The following is a 15155-nucleotide window of genomic DNA, read 5'->3' on the forward strand; positions in this document are numbered from 1 at the left end:
CAGTTTTGGGGACTACCCTCCCCCTCACGAGTAATTAAAGATGTAACTTGGTGGAGTGCTGGAGCCTCAGCACACCACACCCAGCCTGCCATGAGTGTGTCCCAAACACTCCCGTCTGGAAGGGAAGATTTATGGCCGGTGGACTGTGGCGGCGGGAGATGAGTAGACACAGCTAATTAGGTTTGCGGTGGGGGAGGAGGCCTCTCTGATGGCACCCAAGGGGAAAGAGCGGAACTGCTGAGGACGAGGGAGGACGGAACCGTGCTGCCAAGATTGGTAAAGGACAGACAGAGACGCCGGTAGCATGCTGAAAGCCCAAGCTAAGGGTGCCAGGGAAAGGGGATGGGAGGGGAGGGGAAGAGCGAGAAGGATCTGGCTAGTCACTTCTGGGTTATTTTATGCATCCGTATATGGTGGGGATATGAGCCAGGAGAGGGGAGAGAACAGATTCCCTCACTCGCTTCTTTGATGGGGGTCTCACTGCCCAACCCCCTTCCCCATCCCTGCTTTCCCCTTTCTCTCTTGCCCATTGAGGTGCCCCTTGTGGGACTCATTTAACCTCACTGTGGCCCCAAACTGTGGAGTCTGTCAATGGAGGAAATTGGACTTATTTCTAATAAAAGAGGAGGGGGAAGGGAAACGCTGCTAATGTCAAGGGAAAACCAGGCGGCGGCCAAAGAAACATCATGTCTCCAGGAAAGAGGCGGCAGGAATATCCCTGTGATCGTGCCTGACGTCACCCCATGGAATTTGGAAGGCTGCTGGGGCTGAGGGTTGTTTTTCCAAGATATCATAGGTCAGAAAGAAAGGTTATTTTTAAAATCCGTCCCTTCTGCCCCTCCAGTTGTCCCCCCCCCTCCCCCCCGCCCCCGAACCTTGTCGAGCAGTCCTGGTCCTACAAAGAGATCTAATTTATTTTCCTCCATCGCTGGGGGCTTCTGTTTTTAGTCGTGCAAGGAAGTGCCCACCACGTTCACCTCTCAAGTTAATTTCCCCACCTTGTCCTCCCTGCCAGCCCATTCATTCATTCAGTTGTATTTATTGAGCTCTTACTGTGTGCAGAGCACTGTACTAAGCGCTTGGGAAGTACAAGTTGGCAACATGTAGAGACAGTCCCTACCCAACAACAGGCTCACTGGCTAGAGGGGGGAGACAGACAACAAAACAAAACCCACGAATGAAGTAGAGGATGTGTCAGCACTGTAGGGGAGCAGGAGATGGGAGGGAAAGCAGGCCCTCGAGGAAGGGGGTCATGCTGTCCTAACTTGTGCTTCTGGGTTGGGTGATTTCACTGTCAGCCAGAAAACCAACTACAACAAAGCACTGTCTGGGAAAAAATTTTTTGCCCCGAGAGGGAGAGAGAGAGAGAGAGTGGCCTGCACAACCAGCAAGGCCCATTATGGAAGTTTTCCTCCTGCGGGAGCTGGAGCCCCAGACCCCAGCGGCAGGCCGGCCCATGGGCTATTTGGGATGGTGGAGAGGGTTGTCTGGTTGGCTCAGCAACCCAGTGGATGGGCAGAGGGTTGGGTTGAGCTGTGAGCCGAGCCACAGTTTAGATTCCTGGCATTTGAAAGAAGGGGTGACGACACCTATTGTTCGTCGGTCTGTGGACATGAGGGGGTCTCATGGCAGAGGCGAGATAGCTGGATGTTTTGAGATCAGAGAGAAATCTCTTGAGAATCCAAATTTCAGCTGCTCCGTTAATAGTGGTAATACTCCTCCTGGTAGGGTTGACAGCTAAGTAAAGTGAATCCTTCTGCTTGAAGTTTACTAGGCCTTTTGCCTTCCAGCTAGACATTTTTATCCCTGTTTTCATTTCTTCCTGCCTCCAGGTCTCTCTGTTTATCATCCTCGTTTCCCACAAAGAGAATGCTTGAAAGAGGCCTGGGGGGATTGTCTTGCATCTACCCCAGTGTTTCAAATAGTGTTCGGCACATAGTAAGCACTTAACAAATACCTCAGTTATTAGGATTATTATTATATTCTCATGTTCCTCCCTCCAGCTTCCTGTTTCGCTTCCAGTAGGCTTCTGCTTTTGCAGTCATTTCTCAGGTCTCTACCCCAGGAGCAGTGGTCACTTTTAAAGCTAAAAAGAGACCAGATGCATTGAACTTAATGTACCGAGCTTGTCAACAGGCCAGTGAGGGACAATATAGAAGCGCTAGTCGAGCAGCCATATGAGATGTGATCAAATGTGTAGGCACACTTCTAAAAATGAAATATGAAATAGAACCTCCTGGAGAACAGTTAGGAGATCTACGTTCTGCCTTTGGCTCTCCCATTGGCTGGATGATGACCTGGGGAAAATAGCCACGTCATTCTGGATCTTCAGTTTGGGCACCCATGTATGACAGACCACCACTCTTCCCACCTTCAAAACCTTATTGAAATCACATTTCCTCCAAGAGGCCCTTTCCAATTAAGCTCTCATTCCCCCACTCCCTCTCCCTTCTGTATCATCCATGGAGTTGGATCAGTGTCCTTTATGCTCCTGATATTCACCTCACCCCCAGCACCATAGCCCTTATTTATAAATCTGTAAGTTAATTTATTGTCTGTCTCCCCCTGCAGACGTAAGTGCCTTGTGGGCAGGAAACATGTCTACCAACTCTGTTGCATTCGCCCAAGTGCTTAGTACAGTATTCTGCACACATTAAGCACTCAATAAATACCACTAACTGATTGATTCCATTTCTCCATGTACAAATTGGAGAGGCAACTCCCTCCCTTCATAAGTCTAAATAGCAGCAGAAGTTGCAATAGCACTGGGGCATCTGCTGGTCACCATTTAATTTACTTAGCGCTTGGTAAATCTGAAACAGAAGCGGCATGTATCACAAGGAGCTTACACTGAAGTGGGGGAGACAGGGAGGTGACCCCATTTTGCAGTTCTTGGAGGGAAAGAGCCATATTGAATAGTTAATTTTTTTGACCGCATTCAGCTCTACCGGGGAGGCCAGATAGACCCTGACGTCGCCCCAGATTAGTCCCCCCGCCGCAGGGTCTTGTGAAACAAGGGCTGGGTTTCTCAGGGAGGAGCTTGGGGAGGGCTCTGCTGTTGGCTTCCTGCTGTCCAGGATACTGACGGGCCGCTTTGCCATTTTAATAATAATTATGGTGTTTGTTAAGCATTTACTACGTGTCAGGCACTGTACTAAGTGTTTTCTCCCCTGTCACCCCTGCAGGGCATACATGAGTGTGAAAGAGCTGAAGGAAGCCCTGCAGCTGAACAGTACCCACTTTCTCAACGTCTACTTTGCCAGCTCAGTGCGGGAAGACCTGGCAGGAGCTGCCACCTGGCCTTGGGATAAGGAGGCGGTCAGCCACCTGGGTGAGTAGAGCATTGGAGCTTTTGGTTGGGATGGGACAGGCAGGAGGGAAATGGTGGGGGAAGAAGATGGACAGGGACTGCTCACGCATGACTGCATCTGGGTTCAGTAGCTCAGGGATGTGTGGACTGTGGTGAAGGAGAGGTGGTGGGGAGGGAGAGAAAGAAGGCCAATGAATGACCAGGCCACAGTTGATGTAAGTAGGACGTCCTAAAGGGTCCTGCAGGCAGTGGGACATGAGGGTAGGAAGGGAGAGCAGCATTAATGAAAGATAAGGGCATTATTGTCCCAGCCTTTTGATGCCTAAGCTAAAATCCAAATCTAAAATCTCAGCTCTAAATAACACAGAGTTTTGTTTGCAAAAGGGTAAGCAAGCCCATGAACATTTCAAGGTCTAAATCCAGTCAGTCCATCTACCCCTGACCCCATTGTGACCTGGAGGTCAGAGTCTCCCCGAAGCCCTGTTTCTCTAAAGCACTGGGTTAGCCTATAACCTGAGGGTTGGGATCCTGCAGACCCCCAAATCAGGGGATGCTCCTGGTGGTGTCAGCTGGGCCCCTGGTGCAAATGTGCACAGTCGGGTGGGTATGTGGGCATAGCTGCCCATGCTGATGGGGGAACGTTCCCTGTTGTCCAACAGCATTGTAGTCAAAATGCCTCATGGGACCACATGTAGCAGAACATAGTGGGAGTTGGGAGGTGGCAGGCATCCCTCGCGTGAACCCCCCCCCCCCAATGCCTCTGGTTAGCTCAGGCCAGGTGCAAGACTGAAACCTCGGAACTGAGAATTTGAATCCTTCCATTTGCTCCTAGCACACCGTTCCAGGAGTGGCTCCAGGAAGCTCCTTGAGAACTCTCCAGAAGTGGGGAAATTGGTGACTAGGGTGTGGCAGGGTGGGAAGTGTTAGATGATCTCTCCTTCCCAGTGCCAGGACTCCTGGTGATTGGATTAGACTGGCGCTAGCACATGTGGGCAGCCTATTCAGAGCCTCTTGGAGACTCTTCTGTGCCCTGGGGTGGGGTGGAGTGCTGCAGGACCAGAGGACCTGTCCTGTACTTGTGCCAGGGAAACTCAAACTCGGAGCTTTTCGTGGGGTGGCCAGGCAACCTAAGGCGCAGCATATAGGCAGCAGGTCTCGATCAATCAATCGCTTTTATTGAGCGCTTATTGTGTGCCCAGCACTGTACTAAGTGATTGGAAGAGTAAAGTATAACAAAGTTGGTGGACATGTTCCCTTGCCTACAAGGTGCTTACTGCCTCCCCTGGAAATGTTGGTGTGAATCCCACTTCTGCCAGCTTTTCGACTACTCGAGGTGTAAATATTTTTACACTGGAGACCTAGGTGGGTGCTTAGTAAATGCTACTGCCAGTACTATAGACCATGCTGCTTCCAACCCCAGAATTGAGAAGCAATGTGGCTTAGGGAAAATAGCACAGGCCTGGGAATCAGAAGGACCTGGGCTCTAATCCCAGTTCTGCCACTATTCTGTTGTGTGACCTTGGGCAAGTCACTTCACTTCTCTGTGCCTCAGTTACCTCATCTGTAAAATGGGGATTAAGACTGTGAGATCCATGCTGTGTCCAACCCGATTTGCCTGTATCTGCCCCAGTGCCTAGTACAGTGCCTGGCACATAGTAAGTGCTTAACAAATACCATAAAAGAAAAAAATAAAAATTGGGCCTTTGCTCGAGTAGGTGCTGTCATCCGGTTTCCTGTGGTGGTGCTGTATCTCTAGGCATGGGGTGCTCAAAGCTATCTCAATTTTACGTTCTTTGATGGGGGACCATTTTGCAATGCCCTTCCCAGAGGCGTAAATGCCTTTTCCGCTCTTGCTACACCGGGGAGCCAGCTCTGCTTCCACAGACAGTAAGCCTTGAGTAGCAGCCTCCCCATTCGCACCCCTGCAGTCTGCCAGTGGCTTTGTGCAGTGTGTCTGCAGCTGCGTGGGGATGGAGTTGGGCTGTGGGGAGTAAGGAAGATCTTAGGGACCCGTCGGCCTCGGAGAATGCCCGCCTCTTCTTGGACGGAGAACGCCAAGGCCTGGAGTGGGGCTGACACCTGGCCCAAGTACTGGGTTTGGTTAGGGTCGATAACAGCTGGCATTTCTTCCAACAAGGTAATTGTAATAAAAATTGCGGCATCGGAAAGCCTTTACTCTGTGCCGCGACCCTTTGGAATAAGGGACACAGCATGGCCTAGTGGAAAGAGGTTGGGCCTGGGGGTCTACAAACCTGGGTGCTAAGGCTGGCTCTGCCAATTTGCTGTGTGACACTGAGCAAGTCACTTAAGCTTTCCGGTGCCTCCGTTTCCTCAACTGTAAAATGGGGATTAAATACCCGTTCTCCCTCCTGGTTAGACTGTGAGGCTCCTGTGGGACAGAGACTGTGTTGTGTCCAACCTGATCAACTTGTATCTACCCCAGTGCCTAGAACGATTCTTGACACATAGTAAGCACTTAACAAATACCATAAAAAAAAGCCAAGCCCTGTACTCTAAATGTAGAGGTAGATAACAAGATTATCAGATTCGACATAGTCCCTGCCCAGATGGGCTTCACAGTCCAGGGGGAGGGGAAGAGAACAGACAAAACTGTGGCAGAGAGAAGTTTGTCCAAGGTCACACAACAGGCAAGTGGCAGAGCCAAGATTAGAATCCAGGTCCTCTGATTCTCAGGACCTTGGGTCTTTCCACCAGGCTCTGCTTCTTCTCATGCTGCTTCTGTCTACAGCCCTGGTGTTACTTCTCTTTCTTTTTCTTTTACCCATGCCCTTGTATCCGGTTTCCCTATTCTCCTTTCCCTGCTTACCCCATTCCTTGCACTACCTCAACTGTCCTTCCTTGGCTTCCACACGGAACACTGAACTGGCAGTGGCCTTCAAACTCCACAGTCAGAGCATGACAACACTTTTTTTCAGCAAGTAACTGGAAACAATTACCCAGACACCTGCAGACCAGACCCCAACCTTCCAGTTTTACAGACGTGTTATGTTCATCCCTAAAAGTTTTACAATGTCTTCACAGAGCTGTTCTAAAGTTGTTTTAGCCAGTGGCCTTTCCTCAATCCAGTGAGTGTCCATGGCAGAGGTGATTAGGGGGAGTTAGTGTCTGTATCCTCAGCTCCTCTGGCCATCTGTGGTAGAAAAGGAAAATCGAGTCTCGAGGCTTCCAGAAGACTCTATTGAAGAGTGGGGTATAGGATTCCTGAAGGTTTTCTGATGACCAGTTTATTTACCCTACTCTAACCCTTACCCAATCCCCAGTCTTTGTTCTCAAAACGTTTCTATGGCTCACTGATAGAGTCGGGGGGGCTGGCCACAGACTTTCCCTTTGCCAAATTTGTTGCTCAAATCTGTTCCTTCCTCCCTACTATTATAATGGTAATCCTTGTGGTATTTTGTACTCACTCTGTGCCAAGGGTGGCTAGATAGAACACAATCAGATCAGACACAGTTCTTGTCCTTCACTGGGCTCACAGTCTAAGAGGTAGGGAGAGCAGATATCTTATTCCCGTTTTGCAGATGAGGAAGCTGAGGCCCAAAGAAGCTAAGTCCTAAGGTTCCACAGTGACCAAATGGTCTAGTCAGGATTAGAACCCAGATCTCATGATTCCCAGGTCCGTGTTGTGTGTGTGAGTGTGTGTTTTACACGTACATATGGGGTAAACAAGTCCATCCAGCAGTTTAGGGCAAATTATCTTTGCGACTTTGAGCAGGCCCACCAGAAGTATTTCTGCTTTGCTTTTATTTGATTGGAATCAGCTCATCCCTAAAAGACTCTCTTTTTTCATAGAACATCTTTCTCTGGGAAAATCAAAAGGTTTTATAGCTTTCCCCCGCAACAGAGAAATGCTGTTGGTTCTCAGTACAGGGCCAGTTTCCACCCCAAACATTAGAGCCATCAAACGCTCATCAAGCGAGGCAGGATCTTTTTCATGGCGGAGGGCCCTGTCCTTTTGTGGGTGACCCTTAACCATAGGACAAAGCTCATGGTTTGACTGGCCACTTGTCCATTCACTGTGTTAGGTGCTGAGGAAAATCCGATGAAAATAAGTTGACATGGTCCCTGCCCCTATCTTCTCTCTTCCCTAGACCTTAGTACAGAGCTCAGTACATAGAGGTGCTCAACAAACACCACGGTGATTATCTTTAATAACTGAAAAAGATCATCAGAAGCAGATCATGTCAGTCAACCTCCAGAGCCAGCGGCCTGTCCGAGGCCACAAAGGCTCATGTGGTCCTAAGCGGTGCAAGTGGATTCAAAGTTTTATATATATATATATATATACATAGAGAGAGAGAGAGAGAGAGAGAGAGAGAGAGAGAGAATATGTGTGTGTGTGCGTGTGTAGGGTTGAAGCGCGACCAGGCATTGGGCTTCTCCCCGGCTCACCACATCACTCTTCTGTAGCCTGTTGTATCACACAGCTGGTTTTCCTTCCCACGGACCTCCATCTTGGTCTGTCACTGGCCTAGCGTCCTCCTCACTTAATGGTTGGCCCTGAGTGATGGTGGGGAAGAGCAGAAGAAAATGAATGTTGACGCAGCAGGTTCAGGGCCAGGCATTCCCAGTAGACAGGAACCCAGAGTGGCAAAGGGCTAACCGCTAAAGGGAGGCCCTGCTCATTCAAAACCCACTTTGGTCAGGCAAAAATGACATCCAGAGTCAAACGTTTCCTGAGCCTTGGGCTGGGTCACTGGGGCTGAGGGAGGGAAAGCGAGGAGAGGAATGAGGAAGGAAGATTGAAGAGTCTCTAACGAGCCTCCCCTACCCTGGGATAGAGTTGACTTCTTGCTACCTCCTCCCCACATCCCCCTCCCCTTTTGTCCCTGCCACTCTGGAACCAATTCAGTTTGCTCTTGGGTCAATTTGGTTCCATCGCCCAGGAGAGGGAGGCTGGAGATGGGGAAATGGCTGGATTCTCCTGGATCTATTGCTCTCAGCTGCCAAACTGGCAGAAGGGTTGTGCAGTCACGGTTCACCACCTGCACTTTGAGAGGGCGAACCCAGAGCCGGAGCCCTGGACAGCTCGGAGAGAGGAGGCTCCAGAGGAAGCCATGGGGATGGATCCATTGGAAGGAACAGCTGGAGGGAGGGGATGCAGAACTCTGTGGGGGGCGGGAGAGATTGAGAGAGAGATTGATGCGTGAAGAGAATGTGGAAGACCAATCAAGAAAGCCAAAGGACTCTAAAAGGGGCCCTTGCTAAGGACGATTTTTCTCTTCTGCCTCCCAACCCTGAGACAGTGTCTCGCTTTCCAGGGCCCAGGCGTATTGGTTCTGGCCCCGGATCCCTTTCAGAGCCTTTAGACTGAAAGCTCCTTTGGTTAGACTGCTAGCTCCTTGAGGGCAGAGATCATGTCCACCAACAACAGTGAACTCTCCTAAGTGCTTAGTATAGTGCTGTGCACATAGCACTCATAAAATTCTCTTTATCAATTGATTAGTTTGGGAGAAAGGAGTCGGGCCGCGAGAGCGGGAGCAGCAGTCAGGCGGGGAGGTGTTTCAGTGGGAAGGAAAGCTCCCTGGCTCCCCAGGATCAATTCACTCATTATGTTGGCCTGACAGATGTGGCTTTACTTTCTTGGGGAGTGCCGGGGGCAGTGGGGGATAAAAGGGGATTTGGCAAGTGCTGTACTCTGTATTCCAGTAACTTTTCTCCAGGAGGAAGGGTTTCCGATTTCCCCTTGAAGGTGGGGATATGAGACCTTGGGGACTCTCCCGGCCTCAGTGATCAGACCCAAATGGCTCAATGCATCTGAGGGAGTGGTCAGCAGCACGATATTATTCCAGGGTTTGAATGTTACATTAATTCATTTATTATCATTGGGTTTTTTGGTTTTTTTAGCTCATGCATTCCTCCTTTTAGCTCTTGGACTGCAAGCCTCTTTACTTCACTCAGACTTGTTTTTGGCTCGAGTAGACAAGGTTTTTTTTTATTAAAAGTTGAAAAACTTTGTCTTCATTTTCTAGAGTTTTGAATCAAATTAATCCTTTTCTGCCTTTCCTCCTCTGGGGCATGCGTGCATGTGTACATGTATGGAGGGTAGCCTTGCTCTTTGTTGAGCTCATTGGTTTTAATGGGTAATATTTTAAAATTAGCAACCGTAGAGAGCAGAAGTCATGGGCTCTCAGGGTTGGAGGAGCGGCCTGGGCTCTGAGAGCGTGTGGACGAAAGACTCCGGGAGGGATGGAGAGTGTGGTGGCCGCACAGCAACCATCAGGGACGCCATCACGGTGCAGCTTGGAGTGTGGTAGCTAAGAGATGGTCAATCCATCAAACGTATTTATTGAGCACTTACTGTGTGCAGAGCACTGTACCAAGTGCTTGGGACAGTAAAGTATAACAATACGTCAGACAAATTCCCTTCCCACAGTGAGCTTACAGTCTGGAGTGGGAGACAGACATTAATAAAAAGAAATGAATTGTGGATATAGACATAAGTGATGTGGGGCGGAGGGAGGGGTGAGTAAAGGGTCCAAATCCAAGTGCAAGGGTGACACAGAAGAGAGTGGGAGAAGAAGAAATGAGGACTTAGGGAGGGCCTCTTGGAAGAGATGTGCCTTCAATAAGGCTTTAAAGGTGGGGAGAATCCTTGTTCGATATGATGAAGGAGGGCATTCCAGGCCAGAGGCGGGACTTGGGCGAGAGGTTGGTGGCGTGATAGATGAGATCGAGGTACAGTGAGTAGGTTGGCATTAGGTGAAGTGTGCAGGCTGGGTTCCCAGATAGCAGTTGGTTAACAGGGCTGGGGCCCATGGGGGGCATTATGCAGATGGCCCCTCATGCCCCCAGTGCAGCCCCCTCTTGCCTGCCACAGCCCAATTTCCATCTTGCAAATATTTCTATGTCTGTCTCCCCCATTAGAGTGGAAGCTCCTTGTGGGCAGGACAGTGGCCTTGCAAGGACCTGGTAAGTGTACTACATCCAGTGGGTGCTCAGTAGGCACCACCATTCCTCCTGCTGCCTCCTGGAGGAACAGGTCTGGAAATGTAAATAATTCCACTGGGGGAGGAATTTATCAGCCTTCCTTCCTCCCCTCCCTCCTACTGGCCAGCTGCCACTGTATGGCTGCCAACCCTGGCTTTTAACATGTGTGTTAGGCATGAGTTTCTGTCTGTCTCTGTTTCTCTAGCAGACACCTCCACACTTCTCTTTCTCCCCACAAAGCGTGGGCCTTTCTACTAGGCCCTGGATAGGTTTACCGGAAATTAATTTGAGAACTGGCACAGGCAGGGTGTTCAATCAACCGATGGTATTTATTGAGTGCTCACTGTGTGCAGAGCACCGTACTAAGTGCTTGGGGGGGTACAGTACAACAGAGTTGGTAGACCCATTCCCTGTCCACAAGGAGCTGACAGTCTTGAGTGGGAGGTAGGTAACATATATATATATATAGATATATATATATCTAAGGTATGGATGCCTACGTAAGTGGAGGGAATGTGTTTGTTATTTTGTTATATCATTCTCTCCCAAGTGCTTAGTACAGTGCTCTGCACACAGTAAGTGCTCAATAAATGATTGATTGATTGCCGTGGGGGTGAATATCAAATGCTTAAAAGATGCAGATACTACCATTCTGCTGCTGTTACTATTACTATGACTATTACTACTACTACTACTACTACTACTACTACTACTACTACTACTACTACGAGTGGGAAACTCTGTTTACTTTGTAAACCTTTAGTGATCCAGAAGTTGAGTCCCCCAAGAATTTCTGATTCCCCAAACCGATCCCTAGGGCTCTCCGCTCCACTCCTAACTCCCACCCCCGAAGTTGAGAGAAGAGAATTGTGGGAATCAATCAATTGTATTTATTGAGCGCTTACTGTGTGCACAGAGCACCATACTAAGCACTTGGGAGAGGACAGTATAACAGACACATTCCCTGCCCACAACAAGCTTTCAGTCTAGAAGGAAGGGGGACTTTGACCAGCTCAGGAACAGCAGGTCAGATCAACACTTGGGTGTCATAGGGTGTCATAATTATTTTCCTATTGGTAGATCTCCCTGTGTCCCCTCTAAAGTTTGGAGAGGAGCCCAAAACCACAGAAGGTAGATGACTCATCCAGACTCAAAGAACAGGTCTCTGGTAGAACTATTAAGTACAACTCAGGTCTCGATTCCCAGTTCTGTGTCCTGCCCTCTAGACCACCCTGCCTCTGAAGCATATGAATATATGTGTGTAATGCACATACATATTAAAATATGTAATATGTACATGCCCACACATTTAAAAAGTCCATTATCATATATTCAGTACAGATGACGTCTGCCAAAAAAAAAAATAAGTGCCCACTTATTTGGGATTAAAAATGTATCTCTTCCACATCAGTGAGTGTGTTTTTCAGTAACGATGTTTTTAATTAAGATGCAATTGCTGCCTTATTAAATCTATATTATTGTGTATTTTGGAGCCCACATTTAAAGTGCTACAAAAGAGAATCTCCGGGCCAGATGTACTGGAGCTGAAGTCCGCCAGGAGCAAACTTACCAGGGACAGCGTGGGGTTGCCAGGGGGACTGGCAGATCCTGACTCTTCAGCCTTTTCCTTTCCATTAACCACTTAAAATGAAAAGATCCTACCGGGAGGAGCCAAAAGGTCCTTCACAGATCTCGCCTACATTAGGGAAATGCAATGTTTGATCTTCGGCCGGGCATTCTCGGAGATTAAATTGAAGCTAGATCGTTTAAGTCTGCCTTCATCCCTCGTGTCTGTCACTCCATTGTGCTGTCCCAAGCATTTAGTACAGTGCTCTGCACGCAGTAAGTGCTCAGTAGATACTATTGATTGATTTCCCCACCCACCCTACTTGAGCTCCCTTTCTCCTGCAATGTCCTTCTTCCTTTATCCCCTCCTTCAGCTCCCCACTTTGGGGCCCCAAACTAGAGTCTCTCCTTCGTGAATCCTATTCTTCCCCCTTCTCCCTTCCAGCCTTCCTCAGCTTGTGTTGCAGGTGAGAGTGTGAGAGAGTTCAAGAGGTCTGGGGCAGCTCTGCGGTTGGCAAAGACCCCCCCCGGAGTGCTAGGGGGAGGTGGGTCCAGCTGGGCCAGATCTGTCTTAGCCATTAGGCAGAGATTTGTTTGATAATAACAATGATAATGACGGCATTTGTTAAGCACTTACAATGTACCAAGCACTGGGTAGTTAGCTGTCCCACCTAGGGCTGAGAGGTAAGGGACTCCTCAGCATTGGTGAGTTTTCTATAGTCTGTGGCTGGCTCTGTGCCCCGGGAGGGAAGGAAGAAGGGGAAGAAGTTAGGAAGGAAAATGTGTAGATGTGTTGGTATTAGAAAGATGATGGAAAGATGGGGTGGAGATCAATCTGGAAGGACTGTAACTGCAGCAGATTTTGAAGAGCCATTTTTTCTCCAGGGGTAAATTCTAATCAAAAGATCACATGACATGGGAATCTTTTTAACAAATTAAAAAAAGATTTAAAAAAATAAGAAACTGGCTTAGACCTGACAGAGTAGTTGAACGAAACTATTCTGGGAGGGTGAATAAAGATGAAGTTGCTGAGAGAGCCCATTTTGACTGGCATCTATTCAGCCATGATCCCGCCTGCCAAGCTTAGGGATCCCACTGAGGGCAGCTCGACTGGGGCTGGGCATGGGCACCCACAGCTGGGCCAGGTCAGTCATGGGAGAGGCAGACAGGCACCCCAGTCTCACAATCTGTCCCTGGGTCAGCCCCTGGTGCTGCTCGCTGGCAGCGTACAAGATGCCTACCCGGGAGGAGAACCCGCAGGTCCAGAGCTTTAGCATTTTTGGTGATTTGGCAGCACAGTGCCAGGAAGCCCAGAGCACTCACCCACGATTTGCCCACTGACAGTAACATCTGGTGAGTTAAATGTCATAGATAGTGAAGTTGACGACCAACTACTTCTAGTTTGCAGTAGTAACAGTGGCAACTGTGGCATTCATCGAGTGCTTACTATGTGCTAAGCATTGAGGTAGACCAGTTTATTGCTCTGGTACAGTCCCAACTCACGAACTAAGGACACAGATAAGGATACTAAGGCCCAGAGAAATGAGGTGACTTGCCCAAAGTCCCACACAGCAGGTCAGTGGCCAAGGTGGAATTAGAACCTGTGCTTCCCGACTCCCCGTTCTGATCTCTTTCCTCTAGGCCACACTATCTCCCATCATATGCAGTATTAGGTATTATTCATGACACTGGTATAAGTGGCCTCTAGATCCCAAAGAACTTGCACTTTCGTTCCAGAAGATAGATTAGACTTCAAGCTAGTACTTTCTGGAATGAGACAGGAAGGGACAGGTGCCTGATTTCTCCCTAACATCTACCTAGAGATGGTGGATGGGGTAAAGGCAGGTTCAGCTTAGAGATTAAGAGGCACTTAGTAAGCATTCAGCAAACATCATTGATTGATTGACTGAGGCCCCAGAAGATTGGGTGCCCAGAATTCTTCACCCCTTCTCTTTGTTCCCCAATACTGCCATCACTGTCCTTGCCTCTGATCTCTTGCGGTCTGGGCACAGTGAGCCAGGTTAGCTGTGCAGGCGGAGTGGGCGTAAGCCCCTTGAGGGCAGGGATAATGTCTACCGACTCTATTGCATTATATTCTCCCAAGGGCGTAGTACAATGCCCTGCACACAGTGAGCTCCCAATAAATACCTTTGATGGATTGATTGTTGGGGCAGGAGGGGAAGCGGAGAGTGCCAGTGGAGATCAGGATTAATCAGGACCATCTTTGTAAGTCGAAATTAATTAGTAGTGATGTGTTGGGAGCAGCTGTGTTCATCATCATCAATCGTATTTATTGAGCGCTTACTATGTGTAGAGCACTGTACTAAGCGCTTGGGAAGTACAAGTTGGCAACATATAGAGACAGTCCCTACCCAACAGTGGGCTCACAGTCTAAAAGTTGGAGGATGGAGGGCCCCTCTCCCCTCCCCTCTTTGATCTGCTTCTTCCCTCTCCCGCCGCAGGTGGTGTGGTCCTCAACCCAGCCTACTACGGCATGCCCGGCCATACCAACATCATGATCCACGAGGTGGGGCATGTCCTGGGACTCTACCACGTATTCAAAGGGGTCAGCGAAAGGGAGTCATGTGATGATCCGTGCAGAGAGACGGTGCCGTCCATGGAAACGGGAGACCTCTGTGCCGATACAGCTCCCGCCCCAAAGACCAAGCTGTGCCAGGACCCAGAGCCCGGCAATGACACGTGTGGCCAGAACCACTTCTCTGGGACCCCATTCAACAACTACATGAGCTACACAGGTAAGGGAAAAAACTCCGGGGGTCCATGCGTTCTCCCAGAGCGGGAGCGAGGGTTGCCTTTTGGGATGTCGTGGTCCCAGAGGCCTGTGGGCGAAGGAAGGGGACATTTGTTTTTGCTCACTGGTATTTCCTTTGTCTTTGGTCTTGTCGATAACACCCGCTAGAAGTTCACCATAAAGGCAATTTGGCTACCACATAGTAAGTGTTTTATCAGTGCCTCAATTACTAATAATATTACAAACTCCTAGGTCCCAATGTGTCTCAACGTATATTTCTGAGACTGATTTCGAGACAGGTGGGGCAGTCTGAAGTCAAGGATCTTCTCCTCCCAATGCTGGCCCAAGGAGCCCATTGTTCAGCTCCTTCGGCCCAGGCCATTGACGATTGGAATCAGATCTGAGGTCCGGCCCAAATCAAGCTCGGGTCAAGACTGATTTGTTCATTCATTCATTCATTCAATCGTATTTATTGAGCACTTACTGTGTGCAGAGCACTGTACTAAGCGCTTGGGAAGTACAAGTTGGCAACATGTAGAAACGGTCCCTACCCAACAGTGGGCTCACAGTCTACAAGGG

The 15155-nt window shown here is 49.1% G+C and overlaps 1 protein-coding gene across 1 annotated transcript in view; it reads left to right on the top strand.

Annotated features, from left to right (window-relative positions):
* PAPPA2 (pappalysin 2) overlaps window positions 1–15155 on the top strand; it is a 154988-nt gene that overhangs the window by 44530 nt on the left and 95303 nt on the right. Inside the window, exons 3-4 of the mRNA XM_038757813.1 lie at window positions 3186–3331; window positions 14287–14580. Coding sequence (XP_038613741.1) covers window positions 3186–3331; window positions 14287–14580 — 440 coding nt within the window. The remainder of the gene's footprint in view (window positions 1–3185; window positions 3332–14286; window positions 14581–15155) is intronic.

This window comes from Tachyglossus aculeatus, chromosome 16 (genome assembly GCF_015852505.1).
Source record: "Tachyglossus aculeatus isolate mTacAcu1 chromosome 16, mTacAcu1.pri, whole genome shotgun sequence".
Classification (NCBI taxonomy): Eukaryota; Metazoa; Chordata; class Mammalia; order Monotremata; family Tachyglossidae; genus Tachyglossus; species Tachyglossus aculeatus.